The 24426-nt window shown below is 39.9% G+C and overlaps 1 protein-coding gene across 8 annotated transcripts in view; it reads right to left on the bottom strand.

Moving 5' to 3' along the window:
- LOC135493196 (serine/threonine-protein phosphatase with EF-hands 2-like) overlaps positions 1-24426 on the bottom strand; it is a 54989-nt gene that overhangs the window by 11171 nt on the left and 19392 nt on the right. For 2 of the 8 annotated variants that reach the window (XM_064780259.1, XM_064780258.1), the window contains exons 4-6: positions 12800-12847; positions 10450-10506; positions 161-288 (exon numbers count right to left, since the gene is read on the bottom strand). In XM_064780259.1, the coding sequence (XP_064636329.1) occupies positions 161-288; positions 10450-10506; positions 12800-12847 (233 nt within the window). Of the gene's footprint in view, positions 1-160; positions 289-5445; positions 5524-6090; positions 6118-10449; positions 10507-12799; positions 12848-24426 lie in introns of all 8 variants that reach the window. The other 6 variants (XM_064780260.1, XM_064780262.1, XM_064780263.1 and 3 more) reach the window with 6 other exon arrangements.

Below are 24426 nucleotides of genomic sequence, written 5' to 3'. Positions count from 1 at the left end.
TTAGGGGGCTGGGGGCAAAAATTGGAGAAATTGAGAGAGTCATGGCAAGCACGCATATCCACGTGGCACAGTTTATTGGCGACGCCAGCAGGGTCAAGGGCATGGACTGACATCCAAAATGGACGCCCAAATGACGTCACTGCACGCCCACTATAAGTACCTTGAGCTGATCCTGTTCACCAGCATACTCAATGGTCTGGAAGATACTCCATGTGTAGCGTCTCTTCGCTTCCAATTTGGCCACGTAGCGCCGGTACCAATTCTGAATGAGCACGGCCGCTTTGATAGCTGCAAGAGACATCAACCTCAAAGATGAGCAAAAGACACTATTGAAGTTTGCCTAGGGTTGAGTGACTAGGAGCACCACTCCTCAGAGGGGGTACTGTTCTAACACAGCTTACCTATACTCCTGGAAGGACGGAAGACAACCGTTTTGTACAATCCCGCGCATTGGACCGGCTCGTCCTGTCACCCAGAGATCAAATCAGGATGACACCATGGACTGCCCTGGGAGTCTACCATTTGGGGGCTAAGGAGCATAATTCCAAGTTCCCAATCTTGAATCATCAAGACACATAATATCCCTCCTAGTAAAATATGGAGGATCAGCTTGCCAAATCTTCTCTAGTGAATTCCAGTTGGAAATCACAAGATGAATTTATGATTTGCTGGTTAAATATTTGGTAGCTCAGCCTTGCAGACAGCACTGCCGCGTTCCTTCAAGGCCCCACAACAGTGCCAGGCAGTGTCGAAAAATCTCATTTTCGGGACCAAGAAATTTCTGGCACGACCAATCACGTGTTGTGCGACATGACAGGTGACGTCACGGGTGACGTCACCTGCGTCACCACACAACACCTGATTTGTCCTTTGCCCGACGTTCGTTGGTTCCCAAAACACGATCTGTCGTCACTGTTTGCACCGGCGCCATGCCTAATTGCTAAAGTAGCTAGTCTCATTCTGAAGACAGCGCCTGTCAATACCCATTAAGGCAATGCCAAAAACCCATTAATTCAAACCTAAAAGTAATAATAGGCTTTCGGTAACGATTCATTCTTATCAATTCGTGACATTTGTCGATAAGCGCAGAAGTAAAATTCAAATTCAAATCGTTTTTACATCAATTAAAATGGAAGTCCTGCTTAGCTGCTAATAGACAAGGAGTAATTGTGACACTCAAATGAACGTGATCAGAAATTTCCCGATACATCATAAAAAGTCGGCGTAATGTCGCTGTCATTCCCAGAATGCACAAGTGGATTAAAGAAAATCCGATTAGCTGATAAATTCTTCGACACAATTCGATTTTACCTGGGTTTCTATTGATACAAAGTAAAAGAATTCGATTACGTTTAATGAGATTTGCTTGTAAGATTGAGTAATGCGTTTCCCTTCGGTGACTGGAGGGACGGTAATATTGTTACCATGCGGTAAGTATAAAACTAGTTTTGATAGGGTTGACCATAGGCACCACCATCATTGCTAGAATTTGAAAGCATAAAGTGATCAGAACCCGTTCAAAATGAAGTGAATGCCAATTTAAAGTGATACTATGATGTGATTTACAACTTTGCGGAAATACGTCCGTTTTTAATTGTTGATCACAAATGTAAAGCTCAATTTTCCATTTTTGATTAGATTTATTATAAAATCGCTGAATGTAAACCACCGCGACCGTGAAAATGTTCATGTTGTGACGTCATCAACGAAAACGACATCGAAGCGAGCCATCCGGGGGCGGGATTAAACCATCAATTTCTAGAAAATGTGCATTTCGATTCGAAAACCTTACCGATTTATGAGAAAGTGACGTAGTCATTTGTCAAAAACAGCTAAAACATTATATGGTGAAATTTGACAGGAGTTACCCTTTAAGCCTGGGAGGTCATTCTATGGAAAACAAAGAAAAGACTCACACCCTTGAAATTGCCATTCACTTCACTTTGAAAGAGGTCTAATTGCTTTAGGATTTCAACTTCTAGCCAAAAATGGTGGTGTCTGTATTGTACGCGCCGGTCACCGATCCAAAGGTTGACCGCGCTCAACGTTGCTTAACTTCCACTCTGGGGCCAACGCGCCAACCACTGGGCCATAAAGGAATTCCCTCATGGCCGGCGGGTTAAGCCGTGCCATATACCTGGAGGTACTCTACAGTGTCTGTGGTCGACCCTTAAATCAGGGATAAAATCACATATCCCCATCATACCTTAGCTACCCAATAAATGACACATAGAGACTTAAATAGGTAAATTGACAAGCGATAACCTGATTTAGCTACAACTCGCAAATTGGGGAGCCTGCCCTGACTGCCTATTATTAGAAAACCATTAATTTCAATTGGATTTTTTTTGCATCTTTTAAAAATTTCCCAGATCCGCCCTCGCGATGCTCTACATTCTTTTACTCGATATAACCAGGTTGACTGAGTAAACATGTAATTCAGACATTTATCGAGGATTCTGGCGGGACAAAAAAACAAACGTTGAACATGGAGAGACAATTACAGTGGAACCTTCATTAGCGGACACCTCTCTATTAAGGACAACCTCAATATCGAAGACACTAGTTATGGTCCCAAATTGGTCGTTTCCCTTCAATTCGACCTCTCTTATCAGGACACCTCCCTATAAGGATAGCATTTTTCAGTTCTAGGGGTGTCCTTGATAGAGAGGTTATGGCAGACATTATTCCAGGATAACGCCAGCAAAACAAATTTTGAACCTGGAGAGACATGAGACACAATACAATTGTATCGTACTTCAGTGAACTCGCCAGAATATACTAGTGGGAAAGTAGTTTTTTGGGATGACATTTACTAAGCAAACAATTCCATGTGTATGGAGGTACAGCTGAACTTCTCCATTACAGACACCCTCGGGACGGACAAGTCTCCTTTAGTGTTTTTGCTGTATCTTTTTCAATGTAGAAGTGCTTTTCACTAGTACCTTCCCACGTCTATAGATTAGCCATCAAGTTAATCTCCAACATGGAAGTGCAAAATAACAATAAATAACCTTACTTTTATGAAAAATCAACTTACCGAAAAGGGGTGGTATTATATGTGCAGTGGTATGCTCAAGTTATCACCTCAAAAAGTGCAGCATAAAGTCACAAGTGATCAGTACTTTTGATATACAGGACAAGATATTGGAGGGCGGGGTCTGGGTGCAATCGACAATTAGCACTCGGTGCAGTCTAATTTACAATATGTACCGCAGAAACGGTTAATTTTTGAGAGTTGGTGTAAAAACCATATAACTCCCAATACCTCTTAAAAATTTTATCATAGACACATTATTTTTCAGGGGAAGGGTTGTGCAAGACGTTAGTCGCCAACATAGTGTAGTGAAAGTTTGGATTTTTATTTGTCAGACTTCACTTTCCTTGCTCTACCTGCTGGTCAGTAGTATCGAAATCATCTACAACAGAAGAAGACAATGTCCTTTGGTGAGACATACCCAATATCACCACCAGACAAATTTGTTTACAAACCCATAAACCAAATTATGGAGCAACAATTTGGCCGGATTTTTTTAATATTCAATTTTGTAAGTCATGACTGACTGATATCCTTCCAAATTAACTCTTTGACTGCAAAGGACGTATATCTACGTCTTAAGACGCGATATGATGACTCCCAAAATTGTTGATTTACGTCAGACCAGGAACTATCAGATATCTCCCCAATTTATTGACTTTAAGTTGTCTAGCGATGGGCAATTTTTGAGAAAACAAGAGGAAATAAGCCACTGGTATAAAAAAGTGGTCCCGAATTCTTTTCAAGGAATTAAATGAGAGACTTTATTACCAAAAGGTGTCAGTAACCATTTTTTGTCCAATACAATGCAGAAACTTTTGTAGATGAAATTGACATGGGCTTGAAATCTATTTGTGTTGGACTGCTAACAACTGCTGCCTACCGGTAATAAAGTTGCTCATTGTTATACAACAATTAAACCTTTTTTCCAATTGTTATATCTAAAATAAATAGATACCAACACAATGATTTTACAGAAAATTAATATATGAGCTTGTGCATGAATAAAGTTCCAAAAGCTATAAGTGATGTCTGCAGATTTAACTTTTTTCACACACAATTTAAAAGTGAGGGTTAGTACTGCACTGCACAACAGAAACTTCGAGCAGCTTGAACCGTGAGGTAGACTAGTTCCTTGGCAATTCTATCGTGATAGCATAGGACAGGAAACCAGTCTACAGTGATCAGTGACAGACTATAGATGAACCAAGGCGTAAAGCGTTGCCAGTGAAAAGTTGAAATTAAGTGATGATGAATAGGTTGAACAAATGGGGTCCAAACAGGTCCCCCTGAGGTATTCCTGATTGGAAAGAAATCGTATGAAGTCCTTTCCATATTTTTTACCATGGAGTTCTTGCCATGATAAACATTTGAGACGCTGAAATTTTGAATCATAATTATTGCATATCAAAAATGTTAGTATGAGTAAGATTTTGGGAGGGGCTCAAGAACTACGAAGGATTTAAAGTCATGCAGAAGTAAAATTTATGAGAAAATTTGAAGACAACAATTTAAAAAACATTTTTTCGAAGATCAGCAAAAACACATTTCAATCACAATTTTGAATGATACCATGAAGAAAGCCAAGAAAAAATGTGTTTAATGTTTAAACTTAATGAAGAACACGAATGGATAAGAGGGGTATCCATTGAAAAATTTGGAGAAAAAAAGAAATTTTGAAGATTGAAAATGGGAAAAAAGATTTTGAAGACTGAAGTAGGCCAACCTGGAGGAGCCACCCTGTTGTTAAACATCACAACTGGGTTTTTTTGGTAAAAAGGTGACAGACTAGTGTCGATGTTACATGTATGCAGCAGCACTTTCTTGGCCAAGCGGTAGGGGAAATTGCACTTTTGTTCAAAATGAAATTTTTCCGCACTGCAGGACTTGAGTTGCTAGTCTTGTACTGCATGTAGCCTAGTCTGTCTCTGTAATATGCCAAAGGGAAGCAGGTTCTTAGATTCGTTTGATCAGAGTAAGTGGCAAAATGGGTAAACTACATGTTATAAAGAGATGCTCGAACATTGGACATTCTAAAAACATGAAAAAAATGTCAAAATAAGCATTGACGGTAGGCTATCTCAAGCAAACAATGAAACCTAAAATTGAAATCCAAAAATGTTAAATGAGAATATCAAGATTTGCAGAAAAATGCGAAGGGGTAAATATTTTGAATAAAATCTGGGGGGACGAAGTGTTTTATGCACCAGTGCACCACTGCACTTGCGCAATGCACTTCATTGAAAAAATATGTAAATCAAGAGGTTTTGAATGAAAAGCATCTGTAAAAGATTTTGTGAGTTTACAATAAATGTATTAATAATTACGAAAAAAGACACAGTGACAAGGAGATTTACGGGGCTCGTCGACAAGGTGAAGATGCTGTGACAGACGAAGATTTTACTCACCAACGACGGCCGAGGCTTTGTTATTAGAAAACAGAGCGTTATGTGATGGACACCAGGAGAAAAGTCCATGTTGGCAAACTTGAAAAGATCGAGATAGAAAAATCTTATCCTCCTTGAAATCAGAAAGGCTTGAAGTGGACCGTGGAGAGTATCAAGAATGGATAAAGCTTTTATTGACTGTAAAGTGCCTAATTTTTGCAGGCGTTTATGTTTCAATTGGAAAAACCAGAAGAAATTTCGTAGCCAGTCAAAATAGAAATTGTGCAAATTTTATCATTTTTTAGAAATTTTCCCAAATTGTAAAAATAACTGGCCCAAATATTTTAAGATCTACAGTATTCTTGATACTACCCACATGCACCTGTTTGTAGGAGTTGAGTGATTCTGCATGAGCAGGTGATCAACCAGTTCCCAATGCATTCCAACCTGGACAAGAATGAGATCTGAATTGCGTCAAAATATGCCTAGCGGACAACCCTGAATGTCACATTGGGAATATGATGGATCACTTTGAAGAATCTCTCATAAAACAGGATTTTGAAGTGAATTGAATCATACAGGGGTACCCCAGGGTTGCATTCTTGTCCCCTATTTCATCATCATTTATTTCCAAATGAAGAAATACAGCATGAAGTTGGTACATACACATTCCTGGTGAAAATTCATCGTCGGCTGAAATGGAATGGCACGAAGGCATGATAAATGGAAGAAATCACGTGATATGAAGGTTTATACGAAACATGGACGAGATGACGTCACATTTCGCCGATGGATTTGATGCAAATTGGATGAATTCATGTCACAGAAAATCCACCTATTTCCAGAAAAAGTGCTTGATCCATCTGTTCGATACTATGTATGCAGAAATAGAGACTTTGTGATAAAATAAAGTGAAATCTCAATGGTATATTTGCACAAGAATTTGAGTCGCAAATGTAAAGGGGTTGACAGTATACCATTCTATTTGCCAAAAAATAGACAAAGGTATCCTTTCTTTTCTTGATGTGATTTCTTCTTCCAACAAACTTAATGCTTCAAGGAGAATATTTATATCACCAAGAATTCATAAAGACTAGCCTATATCATTTCTTGGTATCACCCAATGTCCTTTTCTAACCTTTAAACTACTATTATATTATTATTATTTTTGACGTGGCAATGCGATGAGATGCGACTAGCTTAATTGGCTTGTGTGACCGTTGTGAAGGCTCAAAATTCTTCGCTTGATCTCTTAAACCGTGTGAGGTGTTGGAACTGACGTCAAGACGCAGTGGTTGACGTGATGCTGGGCCCCTTTATGGGCCCCTTTTAAACTACTATTATAAGCTGAATATTTTTGATATTATTGAATCCAACTCTTGTCAACAAAATTATTGGCAATATCGACAGGTAAATTATTGCCAAAATTTCACATAATCGAGTAAATTCAAATGAACAAGGGTCAGAGGTCAACCTGAAAAAAAAAGCCTTTTTAATTTTCACTAAAAGTTCATGTAGGATCTATGACAATGAACACTATACTTCAAAGCAAAGATAGCTGCTAAAACTAATTATTTACTCGCATCATTATTTCAAATTACTTCGGTAATATCATCACATTAGTTGAGACTAGCTCTGCCAATATTTGGACAGAATGCCAAAGTAATTATGCATGGACTGATCACTCGAATATCCAAGTAAAGCCCCGAATTAGCGATGAAGATCCAAGTAATGCCCTTCATAAGCAAAGAAAGTTTTCCACAAGATAAAAACCTACATTTACAACTTTTTTAGCTGAGAGTCACATACCAACCTTAACAGTGTTTAAAGTAAAGCAATGTTTTTTTTGTTTGAATTGCTTAACTTCAAAGCTTTATAGACCTGAGGTGATTCAAGATGATTTCAGATTAAAATTCCATTAAACCCTTATCGGAAACATCTTGAAGGATGTGAAGGATAATTACAAAACCTACTTGAAGATGGCAAATTCTTTGAACTTGGCAGAAACCATCAAAGTTCAAAGTAGACCTTTAGGACCAAAACTTCCCATGTTCTAAAATGCTGAGATATAAATTTGAATACTTTTGATCAGATGGTGAACACTTAAAGGGACTCTATAGGCAGCAGCTAGATAGGCAAGACAAAGTTACACAAAGTCGTCAATAGGTGTCTCTCCCATCTCACAGTACGTCAAAACTATTCATACTTCTACAAGGAATATATTTATTGCTGAATCAAACATGACCCATGGTGCCCTAACTGGTACATATTAGTCACCTGGAGATGGCCTCCTACTCCTGCCTATAGTCCCCCTTTAAAATGCGAAATCGTCGCAATCTAAAGTTTCACGATCCGAACCAAAAGTGCTATAACTCACAGAGCATGGTTAATAGGTGGGCTGAAGTCGGAGTAACTGGTTCTCACGAGGCCATAAATTATGCTGTTTCAGATTGGTTCTGTCATCCAATTTCTTATGACGATCAATGTGAAGGTGTACCTCTCTCTTGCCAAAGTACCTCCTATTGAACCCATGCATGGTTGAATGAATTTTAAGCACACCGCAGATAAGTGAGGTTTATCGCAGCGCGGAATGACAATTATTGCCACGAAAAGTGATAAAAAGACTGCCGATTGTGGCAACATGCGATATTATACCACGCATCAATGACTGATTTTAGTCGCATGCACAGCCTCTGACCCTGCAGATAGGCAATTTTGTTACATGCAATATTATCACACACCATCGAGATAAAAATCACCTGTCTGCCGTGTGCTTTAGTGAAGGTATTAGACAGGCAATCCAGGAAGACATTACATGCTTGTATGCCAAAAGGGTGGGCAAAAGGTGCATCACTTTAGGCCAGAAGTGAGTATGTCAAGGATGATGCAACTGTCGAGGGGGTATGTGGCACCCAGCCCCATTATCTGAAGTCTACAAGTAGTTTCCAAGAGTTTTAGGAAATTGTGGCCATAAGACACCTCGGGGCACCCTCTTCTACTGACGTGCCCCCTCCCCTCTCAGACACCTAGGTCTGCCCCTGGCGAACCCCCTCCCCTCTCAGACTCCTAGGTCTGCCCCTGATGAACCCCCTCCCCTCTCAGACTCCTAGGTCTGCCCCTGACGACCCCCACTCCACTACTGCCTAAATCTGATTCACCTTTTCCTCCTCCATGCATGCAGTCCAGCTTCCAAAGCTGGCCTTGGACAGAAATCTGTAGTAGGACTTGTGTGCCTGGTGCAGGTGTAGTTCTAGTTTTGTTAATCCCTGACAAAAAATCATTCAGTTTAACAATTTATTCGGTTAGTTTTCACAGGGTGCAAGAGAACTGTGGATAGATGATGTTGTTTCCAAACAAGAGAGTGGTATCTATAAGAGATAATCATTAGTAAACAAAAGAACTACATGGGTTCTAGACTGGGTCACATCTGCAAGATCAAGGAGACAAATTAATAGACAAAGACACGCGGCCATTACTTCAATATATCATACAACTCATGCTCTAGCAGGGACCGCCAGGCAAACCTTTCAACCACACCCTCTCCATGTCGTTGACCAGCAGTGAAAGAGATAACAGCACTCATAAGTATGGCAAGCCAAAGCGGAATTTATTCAAGACTTTAGAATTACCATTCAAGAAGTTAAATATAAGTTCAAGAAGGAATGTATATGTTCAAGACTAAAATATGTTCAACCTTGAATCAAATGTTTTCAACCTTGAATAAAATATGTTCAACCTTGAATAAAATATGTTCAACCTTGAATAAAATATGTTCAACCTTGAATAAAATATGTCCAACCTTGAACAAAATATATTCAACCTTGAACAAAATATATTCAAGACTCACGTGACCATATTCAAGACGCACGTGACCACAAAATTGATGACGTAGTTGCTCATGTTTTGATGCTTTACGGACTTTCCCGAACCCGCGTCCGGACTTTCCCGAACCCATGGTACTTGTGTTGCGTTTTGGAGCTCTAATTGAATATATTTTGTAATTGAATATATTTTGTTCAAGGTTGGACATATTTTATTCAAGGTTGAACATATTTTATTCAAGGTTGAACATATTTTATTCAAGGTTGAACATATTTTATTCAAGGTTGAAAACATTTGATTCAAGGTTGAACATATTTTAGTCTTGAACATATATTTCCTTCTTGAACTTATATTTAACTTCTTGAATGGTAATTCTAAAGTCTTGAATAAATTCCGCTTTGGCTTGCCATACATAAGGTCATCATAAAGTCAAGTGACTCTCATGTCAGGGAATCAAAGTGGTTAGAAATGGTTCATCCCCCAATGATAGGTGGCAGTAGCATTTCACCAAGTGTGTATTTTGTAATGCATTTGGAGTAAAATGTACAAGGAAGTTCCCGTCTATGATGGGCCATTCTAAAATCAATGACGACAATCCTAGACTATATGATGGACCATCCTAGACTATATGACGGGCCATCCTAGAATCTATGACAGACAATCCTAGACTATATGACGGGCCATCCTAGATTATATTACGGACCATCCTAGAATCTATGATGGACCACCCTAGAATCTATGATGGATCACCCTAGAATCTATGATGGATCACCCTAGACTCTATGATGGATCACCCTAGAATCTATGATGGGCAATCCTAGAATCTGTGGTGGTTATCCCTCATCATAAATTCTTGATGGAAACTTTTGCCTGTGTAGATACAAGCAGCTTTAAACAAATTTGACTTTATTGACATAACTGTCCTGATCGAAATCTCCTTGAAATCAGTTTCCGCAAATTTCTTACATTAGAATCTAATATTTCTGTCTGGTCGACTCTATATCTTGACTATTTCATCAAACATTCTGTCATTGTTGACTGGCGATAGATATAAAATCAATGTCAATTTGTCTGCCGTCTTCAACTCGATGGAGAGGCTGGATTGAACACTAGACGGTTTTTAATCAACGTAACATGCTACATTTCAACGAGGGACAGTCTGACGAAGGGCTACCAAGACAGGGTGAGATAGGGTCAACTTACACGTGTGATGGGCAATGCTGCCATTCCGCTTTGCATGATGGCCACTAGGGGACGCCTCTAGAAATGGGAGAAGGAAACGTTAGAATGCTATGAAGAAATTGAATTCACTCTTCGATCTGAGATTGTGTATATCGAGTAAAAAGCAAAAAAGTGCATGTACCGGTCTGCAGTTCAGTGATATTGAGAAGCATTATTTCATTTACTGCTCTGTGGATCAAGGGTAGCAATAGGGTAAACTGATGCTCTCTTGGGAGGGCTCTAAGAACAAAGAGTTTATTGTTAGAAATAAAATTAGTACTAATATTTTTACCCTAACCATCAAGGAATGTCTAGCCTCGATGAAAAATACCCAAACAACTGCGCAATCCACAATCACCGCAATAAAAAATTAGCTTTACGGATTGCCTGACCCATTAGCTAATAATCGCATTACCAGTCACAAGCCCCCCTGCTAGAAACAGGATAAAACAATCTGATTAATGCGTAAACGACTGTGCGATCGATGAAATCACCGCATTACAATTAGTGCTAGTGGTTTCAATTGATCAACCATGTCACAGTGTAATTTTTTGAATTTTTCGCCACATTAATGATTAATTGATTTATTGCATTATAAGGCAGACTAGGATTGTTCAATGCTGACAGATTGATTTATAAAGTTGCGAATTTGTTTTTATGGGTGCTAGCACAGACAATTGATAGAAAACAAACCAAATGGTCCGAAATTGGAGATAATAAGGCAATTGCAATAGCAACCGAATCTGACGTCTAGAAGTTTAATGATGCAACCCTGATTTGAGTGGGTCGGAATATAAAAGACTGAGGTCTTATGAAGCCAATTTATCATTCGACTCTGTGACAAGCTCAGACGTTATCCTATCCGTCAAATAAACCTCTTTTATTGACCTAGACCTTGCTGTGAAAAGAAAACTTGTTATTCGCTGGGTGTATTAGTCAGACTATGATTCTGATGGTGATGTAGAGGTCACCTTAAACAGCACCCACAAGTATCAAGTAAAGGGTAAAAGATGAAAAACAACATAAGCAGGCCATTTGACACATTTCATGAAATTTTGACATTTGGGTGTAAAAAAAGAAAGTTGTTGTCAAAATTACAAGTGTCAACCAGCGGCCAACATGGACTTAAAGGAAATGACTGGGAATGGGATTCCTAAGTTTTTAGACGCTTGTGACTTTTGACCAGAACCCCCTTAACTTCCACCCAAATGTCAAGAAATCTTCAGGCAATATATTGCATAGAGCCGACTTATTTCGTTGATCGACTTTAAACCTTACTGGATCCTGATTTGACACTAGTGGACACTGTTTATGATGTCTGATTAGAGAGGCCTTTTGAAGGATTTTGGTCATGAGGGGATGGAGGCTGTGAGGGGTTAAACATCAGCTTTTGTCAATATTTGCATCAAAACTGCATGAAAAACACATATATCTGCGACATGGGGGCTCTGCCACTGTCTGACAGCCACTTAATTAAACAGTCTTAATAAAGGGGTGAAAAGAATTTCTGGGAAATTTCCAAAGAAATCGCACCCATTTTGCAATCAACAGTAATTAATCAAAGGGTTAATCGCAGGAAATAACACTCGCTATGATTCTTTCCTTGATAATTTCCATGTTATGATAGTATGATACAGCCTAGAAAGGTCATAGCAGTTTTTGTAACAGAATGGCCTTTGATGTTATAATAATCTACAGGGTATATTGTCAACTGCTGGCACGAGCTCTGCAAAAATCAAAGGCCCCCAACTCCACTAATTGCAGCACATGAATACCACTGGGCCTTGATCTTATGGTATCATGCTAAGTTTGCTTTATATGCGCTATGTACATTGATCTACACTGTTTGACGAATATTCTACATGCGATTCTAACCAACCAATGTTGAAGCTGAAATGGATGTCAACACACTTGTTCTTATATGGAGGACTGTTTCCATTATATGTGATTCTGATTGGACGCTGAATACATTGTTATAATAGCGTGTGCACATCCCAAAGCCTTCGCTGTAACTATTAGAGGTAAAAAAACTGGGAAATAACCTCGTTCCCATCACCCTGTTCGGGTTCGATAAAATGATTTTAACCCTTTTCTATCAGTAGATATACCCTTGAAGCCTTCAAAGACAGAAATGGCCAGTTTTCATGCTGTTGCAGATCGTGCAATTTAACTGCCAAGTTCATGCAGAAAACGTTTATACAAAAGTATTTGAATGAAAATGAAACCTTTATTAACAACACCACCAGATGCAAGAGGTAGCAGAGTCGTAAAGAATGTGCACCAAAACCATTCCACCTTGAGATTGACTGATGGAGTTACATGTCATACATACCAGCATAGTTCACCACTGCCCCATCAGATGGAACCACCTGAACAATGTCTGAAAAATGTATATTAAATAAATTTGCTAAAATTTATTATTGAGCAATCTTCAATCTTTCGCTGCAGGATGACTTAGCTCTCGCTCAAGATAGCATGCCAGCATGTGTACTGCACCAGTGCATCATCTCACATCTCTTTCATTACCCAGACACAGACCCCTGCTGTCCCTTGCTATACTCTCTCAGCTTCTTCAAAGCTAAATCCTACTTTCCCTAACGGCCTATCATGGCAAAAGCAATCTTTTGCTAAGTGACAATAATGTTCTCACCCAAGTGAGCACTTCCCAGCATGTCCACATCATAGTTACATCACCTTACATATGTCATTTAAACTCAGACACAGATTCCCTAGTGGCGCCATTTAGAGCCCATGTCTTGGCTCGATTTATCGCATACAGATGCTACTCTTCACCACTTAGTAGCACTGATTGTGCTAATCAGTGCTGCTAAGTGGTGAAAACTAGCATCTATACGTGATGAATCGAGCCATCAAGACGAGAGCGCTAATGGCCTATAAAGCAACAAGGTATTGTAATGTGTTGCTGCGGTCACATGCAAATCAAACAAAGAACAACATGCCATTACATCAATCTCCTTTACCATTCATTTGCTTTGCCATTACATTCATCTGTATCCACTTCATTATTACATCAATCTCCTTTACCCTTTCCCTTTATTTACCTTGCCATTACATTCTTCCACTTTGCCATTACATCAATCTTCTTTACCATTTATTTGCTTTACCATTACATTCATCTGTCTCCACTTTGCCATTACATCAATCTCATTTACCATTACATTCATCTGTCTCCACTTTGCCGTTACATCAATCTGATTTACCATTTATTTGCTTTATCATTACATTCATGAGTCTGTGATCATGCCTTATTATACTAGTCATCCAACCTCAATACAACTTCAGCGGATGATCAAACTTGCTCAAAATGATAGAGGGTCGCATTGTAGGCAAAATTGATTAAAGCCTCTCCCGTCCAGAGTTATTACACTGTAACTGACATCTACTTCATCCCCCAAATAATCAATAAGCTAAGAAGCTATAAATTATTTGGTGGGCCTCCAAGTGGGGATTACATTGCTATTCATGCGCCCCCTCTTTGCCAAGATTGATCATGCCGTCTCCGATATGTCACTTTGTATTCAAATCCCATCGCGGATAAAGAAGAAAACTTGAGTCTGATACGGCTGTGACCTGATGCATGATAAAATTGATTAAATTCTTCTGCAGGTTCATCCATCCGAGAGTTTCAAAGTTCGATAGACATCAATAAAAAATATAACAAATTCAAAGCTGTCATTTCTTCTTTACTTGTTTTTTTTTGGATAATATGCATCACTGCTCGATTTTCACTGAAGCAATTTTCTCTTCACCAAGTTAGTAGATCTCCAATCCAAAATGAAATGTTTCTACCCTATCGAACAGACTGCACTCTTCAGGGTGCAGCAGTTGACAGGGTCAGTAGACATGATGCACCATACCCTCATTTCAGGCTAGTGACCTGTTTTGTCACGAACGCCAGCATCAATTTTGCTTGATGTTAGGTGCAGTCTAAATCCTTAACTGAAGGAGACAACACCAGGTTAAGTTATCCCCAGTGACAAAACTTGTTTTGAATATCTGGGCCCTGAGGTCAATAAGTTAAATATCACTAGAAGTCAACAGTTGTCAGAGATACCCGTGAGCGCAATATGCTGGATGACAATAGCACTCCTGCAACCAGTCTTATGCTTACACCTCACCGCAACTTTTTATCTCAGCCGCAATTTTTCATCAGGATTCCAAGCATTAAAGGATTTACTTGCAAAGGTCAGAAGAAAAAATTGCAAAAAAATAACATAGATAGTGATATGTGAACCAGTGATATTAGATTTGTCACCAGGAGTGATGAATAGTACGTCTACAGAGAAGGAAAGCAGGGTTTTTTAGGAAGATGGTATCGTGTTTCAAACTCATGCCGAAAACAACACTGTAAAAAAAGTTCCTGTTGTGCCTGTAAAAGCTGAGATGATAAGCGGAAATTTTTCGCTGGAGAACTTTTTATTGAGTCCAGTGACCAAAAAGTCAAACAGCATCAGCAGGTTAGGGAGATGTTTTTATTTCAACTTCTAGGAAGATCTTGTTATTGGGGAGTTGGACATTTAATAGATTTTTCTGTCTTTGGAGCCAAATGGATGTTGTCAGTCTGAAAAACAGTTACTCCTTGGAGTAACTCAATAATAAACCTGGTGACATCATTTTAAGAGATGAGAGATGGTCTTTGCTACAGCCCGTAACAAGAATCAGACAACAAAATTAAGTCACCTAGAGATCTGTACGCGTAGACTCCGATGACAAATACAGAAACAGTAATGAAGCTAATCGAGGTGGAATATCTCGTTTGTGCCTCAGACGAATTCACCGTTGCGAAATCATGATAAGGATTACCCAAGGATTACTTAATGAGACGATGATGGCTTTGAGCTAAATTAGATGCGCCACAATGTGACTTCGCTCACTTCATTGCTTTATTAGGTAACGGAGCCTCAGTAAATACAGCAAGCTAACAACTGAAGACAAACAGCACTTTGAAGAAACTTCTCCCATTTCATTAGGTGACTATAATTCTTTAATGTTAACGCTCACAAAAGTTCATCCTGTGCCACTGCAGTTTGGCCCCAATTGTGGTGATTGGCCTAGACTGCATTTTCTTTGACAAGGGAAGAAGAAGCAAATGATTCTTTATCTCATTGGTGTGGTCTTCTGCCTGCCCTGTTTTGGCAAAGGTATTAGGAACAAAGAATCTGTTTTTCGTCTCATTCAAACAAATGAAACGGCCGAGGGCCATTGTGCTCACCGTATAGATATCTGATGGTTAGGAATTCATCCTGGTTAAGAAACATGCGAGGTCAAAAGCTATGTTTCCAAATTGAGTAGTGAACCCAACATAACACGTTTCCAAAAATTTAACAACTAGGTCCAATTGACCACTAAATACAGGAGTCTGACAACCTACCAAATAGGTGATTCTGCCACACTTCTACTTAGGTTAGTCCGACACCCTACCAACCAGGAGAGTCTGACACCTACCTAGCTAGATGAGTCCGACACCCTACCAACCAGGAGAGTCTGACACCTACCTAGCTAGATGAGTCCGACACCCTACCAATCAGATGAATCTGACACCCTACCATTTAGATGAATCCGACACCCTCCGAACCAGGTGAATTGCCACCCTACCAACTAGGGGTTGGACTTGTCATATACGCACACCCCTAGAGTTAGAACTGAAGGGTTAATTGAGCAACCATATACGTAGTATCAGTATCATCAACGTACGGAGATACGGTGTAACTATCAGACACAAAAATTAATTTGCTGTACCAGTAGAGGCAGACAGATTGTCTTATGGGGCCCCCGGCAAGTTCAATCAGAAAAGGTCACTTAATGCTACGACCTTAGCCAAATATAATTCCCGGTTTGTAAAGTACAAAAGTTCACAACGGCCATGACCAATACCAATTTTAACGATATCTGTGATGTCGGATTTTATATTTTCTAAAATATTGCCGATCCTTTTGTGTTTTGACATTTTGGCAAGATAAGCTTTTGTAGAAGATGAATTTTGTTGAGGAGGTTATGGACGCCAGCATCTGGGGAAATTCGATATTCACTACCAGCAGATCCAATTTTTGACAGGCGCAAATTTTGACCTTTGCTGTAATCTTTGATATGGAGTTCAGGGTCATGGCTACTTTCAGCTTGTCTGCTCACCAACAAGATCTTATTTCCCAAGTGGAATCAATCAATCAAGGGGGTTATTGGTTTTCTGATGCAATGATCGAAGTTGACACAAGACTGATACGGCTTATTCCTCTAACCTCATTTATCACCTGCCTCACTGACCCCAGCCTCCCCCTACTTCTTACCTCAAAGGAACTGATTTTCAGGACTGATTCTTGTATTCAAAGATGATATTATGAAGGCCTTCAACATCAAAGCGGTTAGAAAGTTAATTACTTCTGAATCTGGAGATTCGCAACTCAGAAAGTGATAATTCCTTTTTTATGTGAAGCATTATAAATATTTCTTCCGATGTTTGAAAAAGTCACTCTGGCCTTGATGCATGTGAGGGCAATAAATGCGCTATAGATTATTATCCTGTGATCACCAGCTGTTGTGATGACATCCGAAGGCTAATAACGTTGGTGGATCAATCAATGCTACAGGATCGTATTAGCTTATAGTATTACCCTATCGATCCAAACTGTTATACTCTAATTTCACAAATCTAAGACTACTTCTGAATATTCAACAAACAGGATATATCATGCACAATATTTTTTGATGCATTCATCGTGTTATGTATGGTAAGACAATGGGTTGGTATGACCACCTTGTTAGATTCTGGCTTCATTCTGACCTGACGTTTGTGTCATTCAGTGCTTAATAATGCGGTCAAAAGAATGTAGCCAAGCTCAGCAAATCCATGATTTCCTGCGAGGGAAAATCGCGCCTGAAACCCACTACGTGACACAGATCACATTGCCGCAAATGTTATTGGCATCATAATGAGGCTGATAATGAAACTGAGGCTCATAACACCGTAATCTCCTATAAAAGGAGTTTGAAAAACTAATGTCAAATTCTGTCATGAGAGACTTAGACATGATTAAACTAATTCAACATATTGAGATATTTTGTTTCCAATTTAATAAACTTCATTTTCTTGACAGCTAATATTCTTTCGGTAACAAAGCAGGAAATTTCATCGTTTTAAAAACTGATTACATGGTATCAGGTGTCGTGAATTTAATAAATGGTACTTCAAATAACGCCATGCAGATAATATGATTTATTTCGCCTGGCTGAGTTTTTTTCTCTTTCTACCAGACAGGTGATAACTTGGAGTTGGCCAGATTCATCATACGGTTAAGAGCTCTGGAAAGAAGTGACCCTGACAGACCCAATCCTCTAAAGGACAAAATTGGACATCACTTTTTGCAATAATGAGAACGATTCCTGTCCGCCTTTGGAATCCAGGAGAACTCTCCTGCCTCAAACCAACTCTGATTTGATATCAACTATCGCTGGCACACTCAATTACAAAGCGCACCACGACGCATCTGTCGCCAATGAAAACCGGACGTCACTTAGAGCTCTCACGAATAAGCGAAATAAATGCACGATCTTTCGACGGTGCACTAATGACGACGACACGCTGTGACTTGCCGATATCACACAACAGGTTTACATGATGACACGAACATACGACGGCCAATTTTACCTTTGAGCAGGTTCCCCGCGGGGTGGGTCTGAATACCGCAAATCAACTACTGTCAACATGAAAATGATTTGCCTATCTTTTTTTGTGAATCCCAAAAATTGCTAAAAAGATTGCTATAATATTCACAAATTTTATTTTGGCTGATTTTGAAATTTCTTTCGATTTCTCTGTTCAAAAATAAATTTTTCCGATACTTATTAAATTTTTCCGATATTTATTTGTGCAAATCAGTATTATTTGCCAAAGCTGAAAAAGTAAAATACTCGTGAAAACTTGGCCGTCTATGGTGCTGAACAGTTGCGTGATAATTGGGTTTAGCACTGTTTGGTCTCCTATCTTTGAAAAGAGAATTGCTATGGCGACATTAACTTCAAGATGAAGAATTCCATAGTAGAATCACTGCATGCACAATTTAAAAGATGACATGCTGCCGCTAATGTACCACATAACGTGGATGCCGCTGAGAAATAGAGGAAACTTGATATCGCAAAATACATTCATGCAAATTCTTACGTTTTTTTCGATGAGACTTTAAGAATGCAAGCAGGTAGACCTTTTGAAGTTACCTGAATAATGAACTAGAGGTTACAGGAAATAAGGTTCCTGTATTCGACTTCGGAAGGAACTGCTTCCAATCATTTCATTTCAATGATAAATGGGTGTTTCAACTTCTCGAGTGATAAATTCAGCCATGAAACACGACTGAGTGGAATTCAATGTGAAATGTGCTGCAAACGAGAGATTTGAAGACCTGGGAACATTCTCGTATGCAACATAAATTGCTCATCTGCGGCCGGTCATCGCAAGTGACTGCGTAATCAAACCCAGTGATTGCCAGTTTACCCACACAGACTAGCCAAGAACATGACACTGCTCAAACACCAGAGTCACCATCAAAAGTGAAGCACCAGAAGTCCCTCGAACAGCTTGTGTGCCCATCTTCCTTCCTTGTCATCGCAGCATGACCAGTGAAATGACACGCACAACCTTTCCCATTAAGACACAAATGAGTCTGGTGGGTGCAAGAAAATCATTCCAAGATTGTGATGGTGTGAGCATCCTGGATGCCAAAGCAAGCACCTAGTTTTCCTTTCAGCAGCTTCCCGCCCCTTCCTTTCACATAATCAACGCAGCATGACCTGTAAAACAACATGCAATACCTTTGACACACAAGAAACAAACGAGTCTGGAAATGATGCTTGGCAGGGGAGTAGGCCCCAGAGGTCTACACGCTCATCAGGAAACGATTCCAAGCAGGGATCAAGTCTGGCAGTGATAGCCTGCTGGCTCTGGAGCAATTAAGCACCGAGTTTTCCCTGTTGAATTTCCCCGCCCTTCCATTTACAATGACCAGTGAAACAAGAAGCAAAACCTTTGCCAATACAAGACAAATGCTTCTTGATGGTCCCGAACAACCCCAATATCCTGGGCAGCCTGGTCACGGAACATCCTGACTTATCGCATGATGACTAGGCAGTTAATTACTTTCGTTCAACTGGTAGGTAAACAGGAGGATTCTAAAAGAGATCAAGTCGATAACCATGACAAATGACAAAGAAATGTTGGCCTTCCTTTCTCTCTAGTTGAGCAATGACCTCTAAACAACATTCATGACTTTTGCCATTAAGGACCAAATGGGTCTGTAAATGATGCCTGATGGGCAAGCCAGAAGCTAGAGACAAAAATACTTTGGGAATGATATACACTGATTGTTGGGGATGATAATCAGTCTGACCCAGCCACCGGCAAAACAAGAGTCTTTATGATAAGGATTTTGTGAGAACGAAGAAGCCTCTAATAGCTTCGCCCCAAGCTTTCTTTCAAGGGTTATATTGCTGTGGTAATAGTAGGGAAGTGGTGTGATTAGAGCGTTGGCCTCAGGACCGAGAGGTGGTTGGGATCCTTTCCCCCTTGAGCAACTGCAAACGTCACGTTCGACCAAGAAACGATATGTACAAGTACATCTCTTACATTATTTCCCCGAGAAGACGAGAGAGCCAATTCAGCATGGCTATGGCTCCTGACTGTACCAGAGCATCTCAAGAAACACTTGACTTAGGGACCTTCTGATCACTGACATGGACAAACCATACACCCCTGGAATACTTCTTTCACCTCTAAAGTTGAAGTTGATAAAGTTAAAAAGTGAAAGTTACAGATTTATATCCTGATGTCAACAATGGCAGAGATTATCATGAAACTTGATACTTTAACCTCGGTCTGTCCTGAAATCTTTCAGTAGGACTCAGATGAGCTGCCTAATCAGTGCTACAAACCTGAGCACTTCTGACCAGTACCCAACACCTGGGTGAAGCTAGGTATGTAAGACAAAGAGACCTGTATAGAGTCTCATAACGATGGTGGGGATCGAACCAGGCACCTTATGATTGCTGGTCAAAGACCCATGCCACTACACTGATGCGACTCTTCTTCAGTATTCCACACATCCAATATCGTGTTGGATTGATTCCTTATGCAAATGAATGGTCTCGACTTGATGGCATGATGTCCCTCACAAATACCGATCTGATGTCTCTTGGCTCAGGCAATGCTGACACAGACACAGTCCAGATACCATGTCACCCAAACAGCCAATACGTTGGTTGACCAATTCCTTACGCAGCAAGTCAATAGTCACTTGAGTCAACATGGCCAGGGACTTTCTCATCACTCACACACATACACCCTTCATCTCTTGAGCACCATTTTCACTCTCAAGTGTCCAAGAGAGCCAATACCTTGGTTGACCAATTCCTTACGCAGCAAGTCAATAGTCACTTGAGTCAGCATGGCCAGGCACTTTCTGATCACTCACACACATACACCCTTCATCTCTTGAGACCATTTTCACTCTCAATTGTCCAAGACAGCCAAAACCTTGGTTGACCAATTCCTTGTAGAGAGTCAGGAGTCACTTGAGTCAGCATGGCCAGGGACTTTCTCATCACTCACACACATACACCCTTCATCTCTTGAGCACCATTTTCACTCTCAAGTGTCCAAGAGAGCCAATACCTTGGTTGACCAATTCCCTGTAGAGAGTCCGGGGTCACTTGAGTCAGCATGGCCAGGGACTTTCTGATCATTCATACACATACACCCTTCATCTCTTGAGCACCATTTTCACTCTCAAGTGTCCAAGACAGCCAATACCTTGGTTGACCAATTCCTTGTAGAGAGTCAGGAGTCACTTGAGTCAGCATGGCCAGGGACTTTCTGATCATTCATACACATGCACCCTTCATCTCTTGAGCACCATTTTCACTCTCAAGTGTCCAAGACAGCCAATACCTTGGTTGACCAATTCCTTGTAGAGAGTCCGGAGTCACTTGAGTCAGCATGGCCAGGGACTTTCTCATCACTCACACACATACACCCTTCATCTCTTGAGACCATTTTCACTCTCAAGTGTCCAAGAGAGTCAATACCTTGGTTGACCAATTCCTTGTAGAGAGTCAGGAGTCACTTGAGTCAGCATGGCCAGGGACTTTCTGATCATACATACACATACACCCTTCATCTCTTGAGCACCATTTTCACTCTCAAATGTCCCAGAGAGCCGATATCGTGGTTGACAAGTAGTTTATATAGGAAGTTGAGTGACACTTGATTTAGCAAGCTAGCACAATGTCAATACGAAATCCTTTCATACCATCATCGATTTCATTGGCGCAAAGAGATGGTGCTGATTTATATCAAGAAATCAATAGGTCATATAAGAAGAGGTTTACCATTTCTTAAGCAAAGATAGATTTTCTAAATCTTGTTCTCGTTTTAACATCAGAAGAGTAATGGTAACACTGGCCCTCTTTCCTCCAGCATTTCAAGCCGCGTGTGCAGTCCTGCTTTGGATAAGGCACCCATCCGTAGCTGGGTCGTTATCCATCGCTTCTCGCCCCGCAGAAGAACAATGTCACCATCACCTCTACTGATGCCCTTCCCTTCTCATGTAGTCTTTCCACGGACCATGTCTGTTCGCTCTCTTCCTCCTTTTCCCGCACGTTTCTGACGATCGTGTTTACAATGTCTGCTGCAGTCATATGTCCAGATCGCCAAAGGCTGCAGCACTTCCTGCCAGTCTGTAGGCTATATCCGCCCTCTCATTGAATCCTGCATGGCCCAGGATGTAGATCACGTCCACTTTTCCTTTGATTCGCCTGAGAAAGGGTAACAAGTTTTCTTTACGCGACTTCTCTGGAGTCTGCTGACGATCCTGAGGGAGACAGTCAATATGATGGTGTCGTCATCCTTCTCTGTATTTCTAAAGCAAGGTGTATTTAAAATGTACCCTACCCCGGATGAATTTAATAGAGATGTCTCCTTGCATCTGCACTTGCAAGGAAAGACACTGCCACTAAGAGAATTACCAGTCTTTGACACCTTATCCCGTGTTCTTTAGCAAGAAAAGACAAACATCGAAGATATTCTGCAGAATGTCAAACAGTCGTTGCCTCAAAGTGAACACACAGAGTCAGTTTCTGAACGCCAAAAAACATAAAGGATTCTCTTCAAATACTAACCCGATGCCATTGGCACTAGTTTGCTGAAACTTCAATATTGCTAGTTACGGTGGATTTGAATCGCAGTGAATGCTAAAGGGCAATGCAGAGCACATTATAAAGTTTCTCTGTAACCCTTTGGGCTTTGGGGGGCAAGGCAGAATATACGCTTAAGCAATATACCACATAGCAGCCTCTGAAATGACCAATTCTATCTCCAAAGTTTGCCAAAAGTGTATGACACATTGACACGATCACGACGTCATCTTGTATGCTTTTAAACATATATTACAAGATGATGTTTTGTACTGTTAACAGTCAGAATTTCATAGCGTCACATGTGCAATACCTTTGAGAGTTTGAATGAATGAATGAATATAAGAATTTCTATAGCGCCTGAATTAAAAGAAAAACTTAAATTCTCAGGCGCTTTACAAAGCAAAACACTCCCTGAAAAGGTGTTGTTTCAGGAGAGTTTTGAAAATGTCTATGGAACCAGCAAGCCTGATGTTGGAAGGTAGCTGGTTCCATAGAACCGGTGATGACTTGTGAAAAGAACGGTCACCAAAGGTTTTGCACTTGCACAAAGTTGGAGCAATAACAGAGATGGTAGGTGGAATGGTGCCTCAGTCTGACCATATCACACAGGTACGCAGGTGCGACTTCATGTATTGCCTTATATGTAAATACATGTAAAAGCACTTTGAAAACAATCCTGTATTTAACAGGAAGCCAGTTTCCCAGTCGACTTTAGGCCAAATTAACAGATTTTATTTGCGCTGCGTCTGGTTTTTTATCAAAAGCAAACTTTGAGTGAAAAATAAAAGTATTCTTCAAAATGATCGAAAGAATTATCACAGGATCCTCCCAAGAAGTTATTTTATTCAGGTGGTGAAGTTGCATAGTGGCTTTTTTGTAAACAATGTTTCGAATCAAGTGCGCATACGTCCTTGGCAATTGATTAAGAATTCCGCATCATACAGGTTTCATATATCACCTATTGATTTCTACGCGTTTCACCTCCGCACGTCCTGCGGCATTTTAACGCGCCACGTCTGAAGAATAACACAACTAACATATCTGATAATTATAGATTCGCTGGATATTTTTGTCAAGTTTGTGTAAATTTGGATGTTAGGGAGTTCATTTTTGGTTTGGGAGTGAGAATCGGAGAAGAGGCTAGCAATCAAGGTTGAAATATGGAGGCAGATCCAAAAAGAAAAAATTAAAATTATTTACAGATTTACAGAATGTGCAGGGCTGAACTATAAAATAAACAGAATTGACATATTTATAGATTTACTGGTAAAATTTTTTTATAGGATTTGTTTCAATTTGGATGCAGGGGATGTGGGATTTGGACTTAAGGCATTCGTAGTATTGCTAAGGTTCAAAATATGGCGGCATCTAGTAACTGTTAATTATAGATTATCGTTTCTCGGAAAGATAGCAGATCGTTCTGTGATGTACTTTATAAGAATATCAATGTGTCTGCCGATGAAAAATTTACACTCCTCCATGCCCTCTCTGTTACTTTGGCTATACAAGGTAACATCGTACAGAAATGGGATGCGAACAACAATGAACTTTAGTTTACCTTTCAACTTCAAGCACACATGCATTTTTGTCCATTTTGAATTTATATCAACAATAGCCTTATTTATCTTTGCTAAAATTGGAAATAACAAATGACATATCAACTTGGTGATCTAGCACAATTGCTATATTTAGAATCAAACTAATTATTCTATCGCCTTTTATGCCAATTTAGATTATGTGATGTCATCAATCATAACA

This window comes from Lineus longissimus, chromosome 9 (genome assembly GCF_910592395.1).
Source record: "Lineus longissimus chromosome 9, tnLinLong1.2, whole genome shotgun sequence".
Classification (NCBI taxonomy): domain Eukaryota; kingdom Metazoa; phylum Nemertea; class Pilidiophora; order Heteronemertea; family Lineidae; genus Lineus; species Lineus longissimus.
Note: the sequence above shows the minus strand (reverse complement) of the source record. Positions and strands in the feature narration are given on the sequence as shown.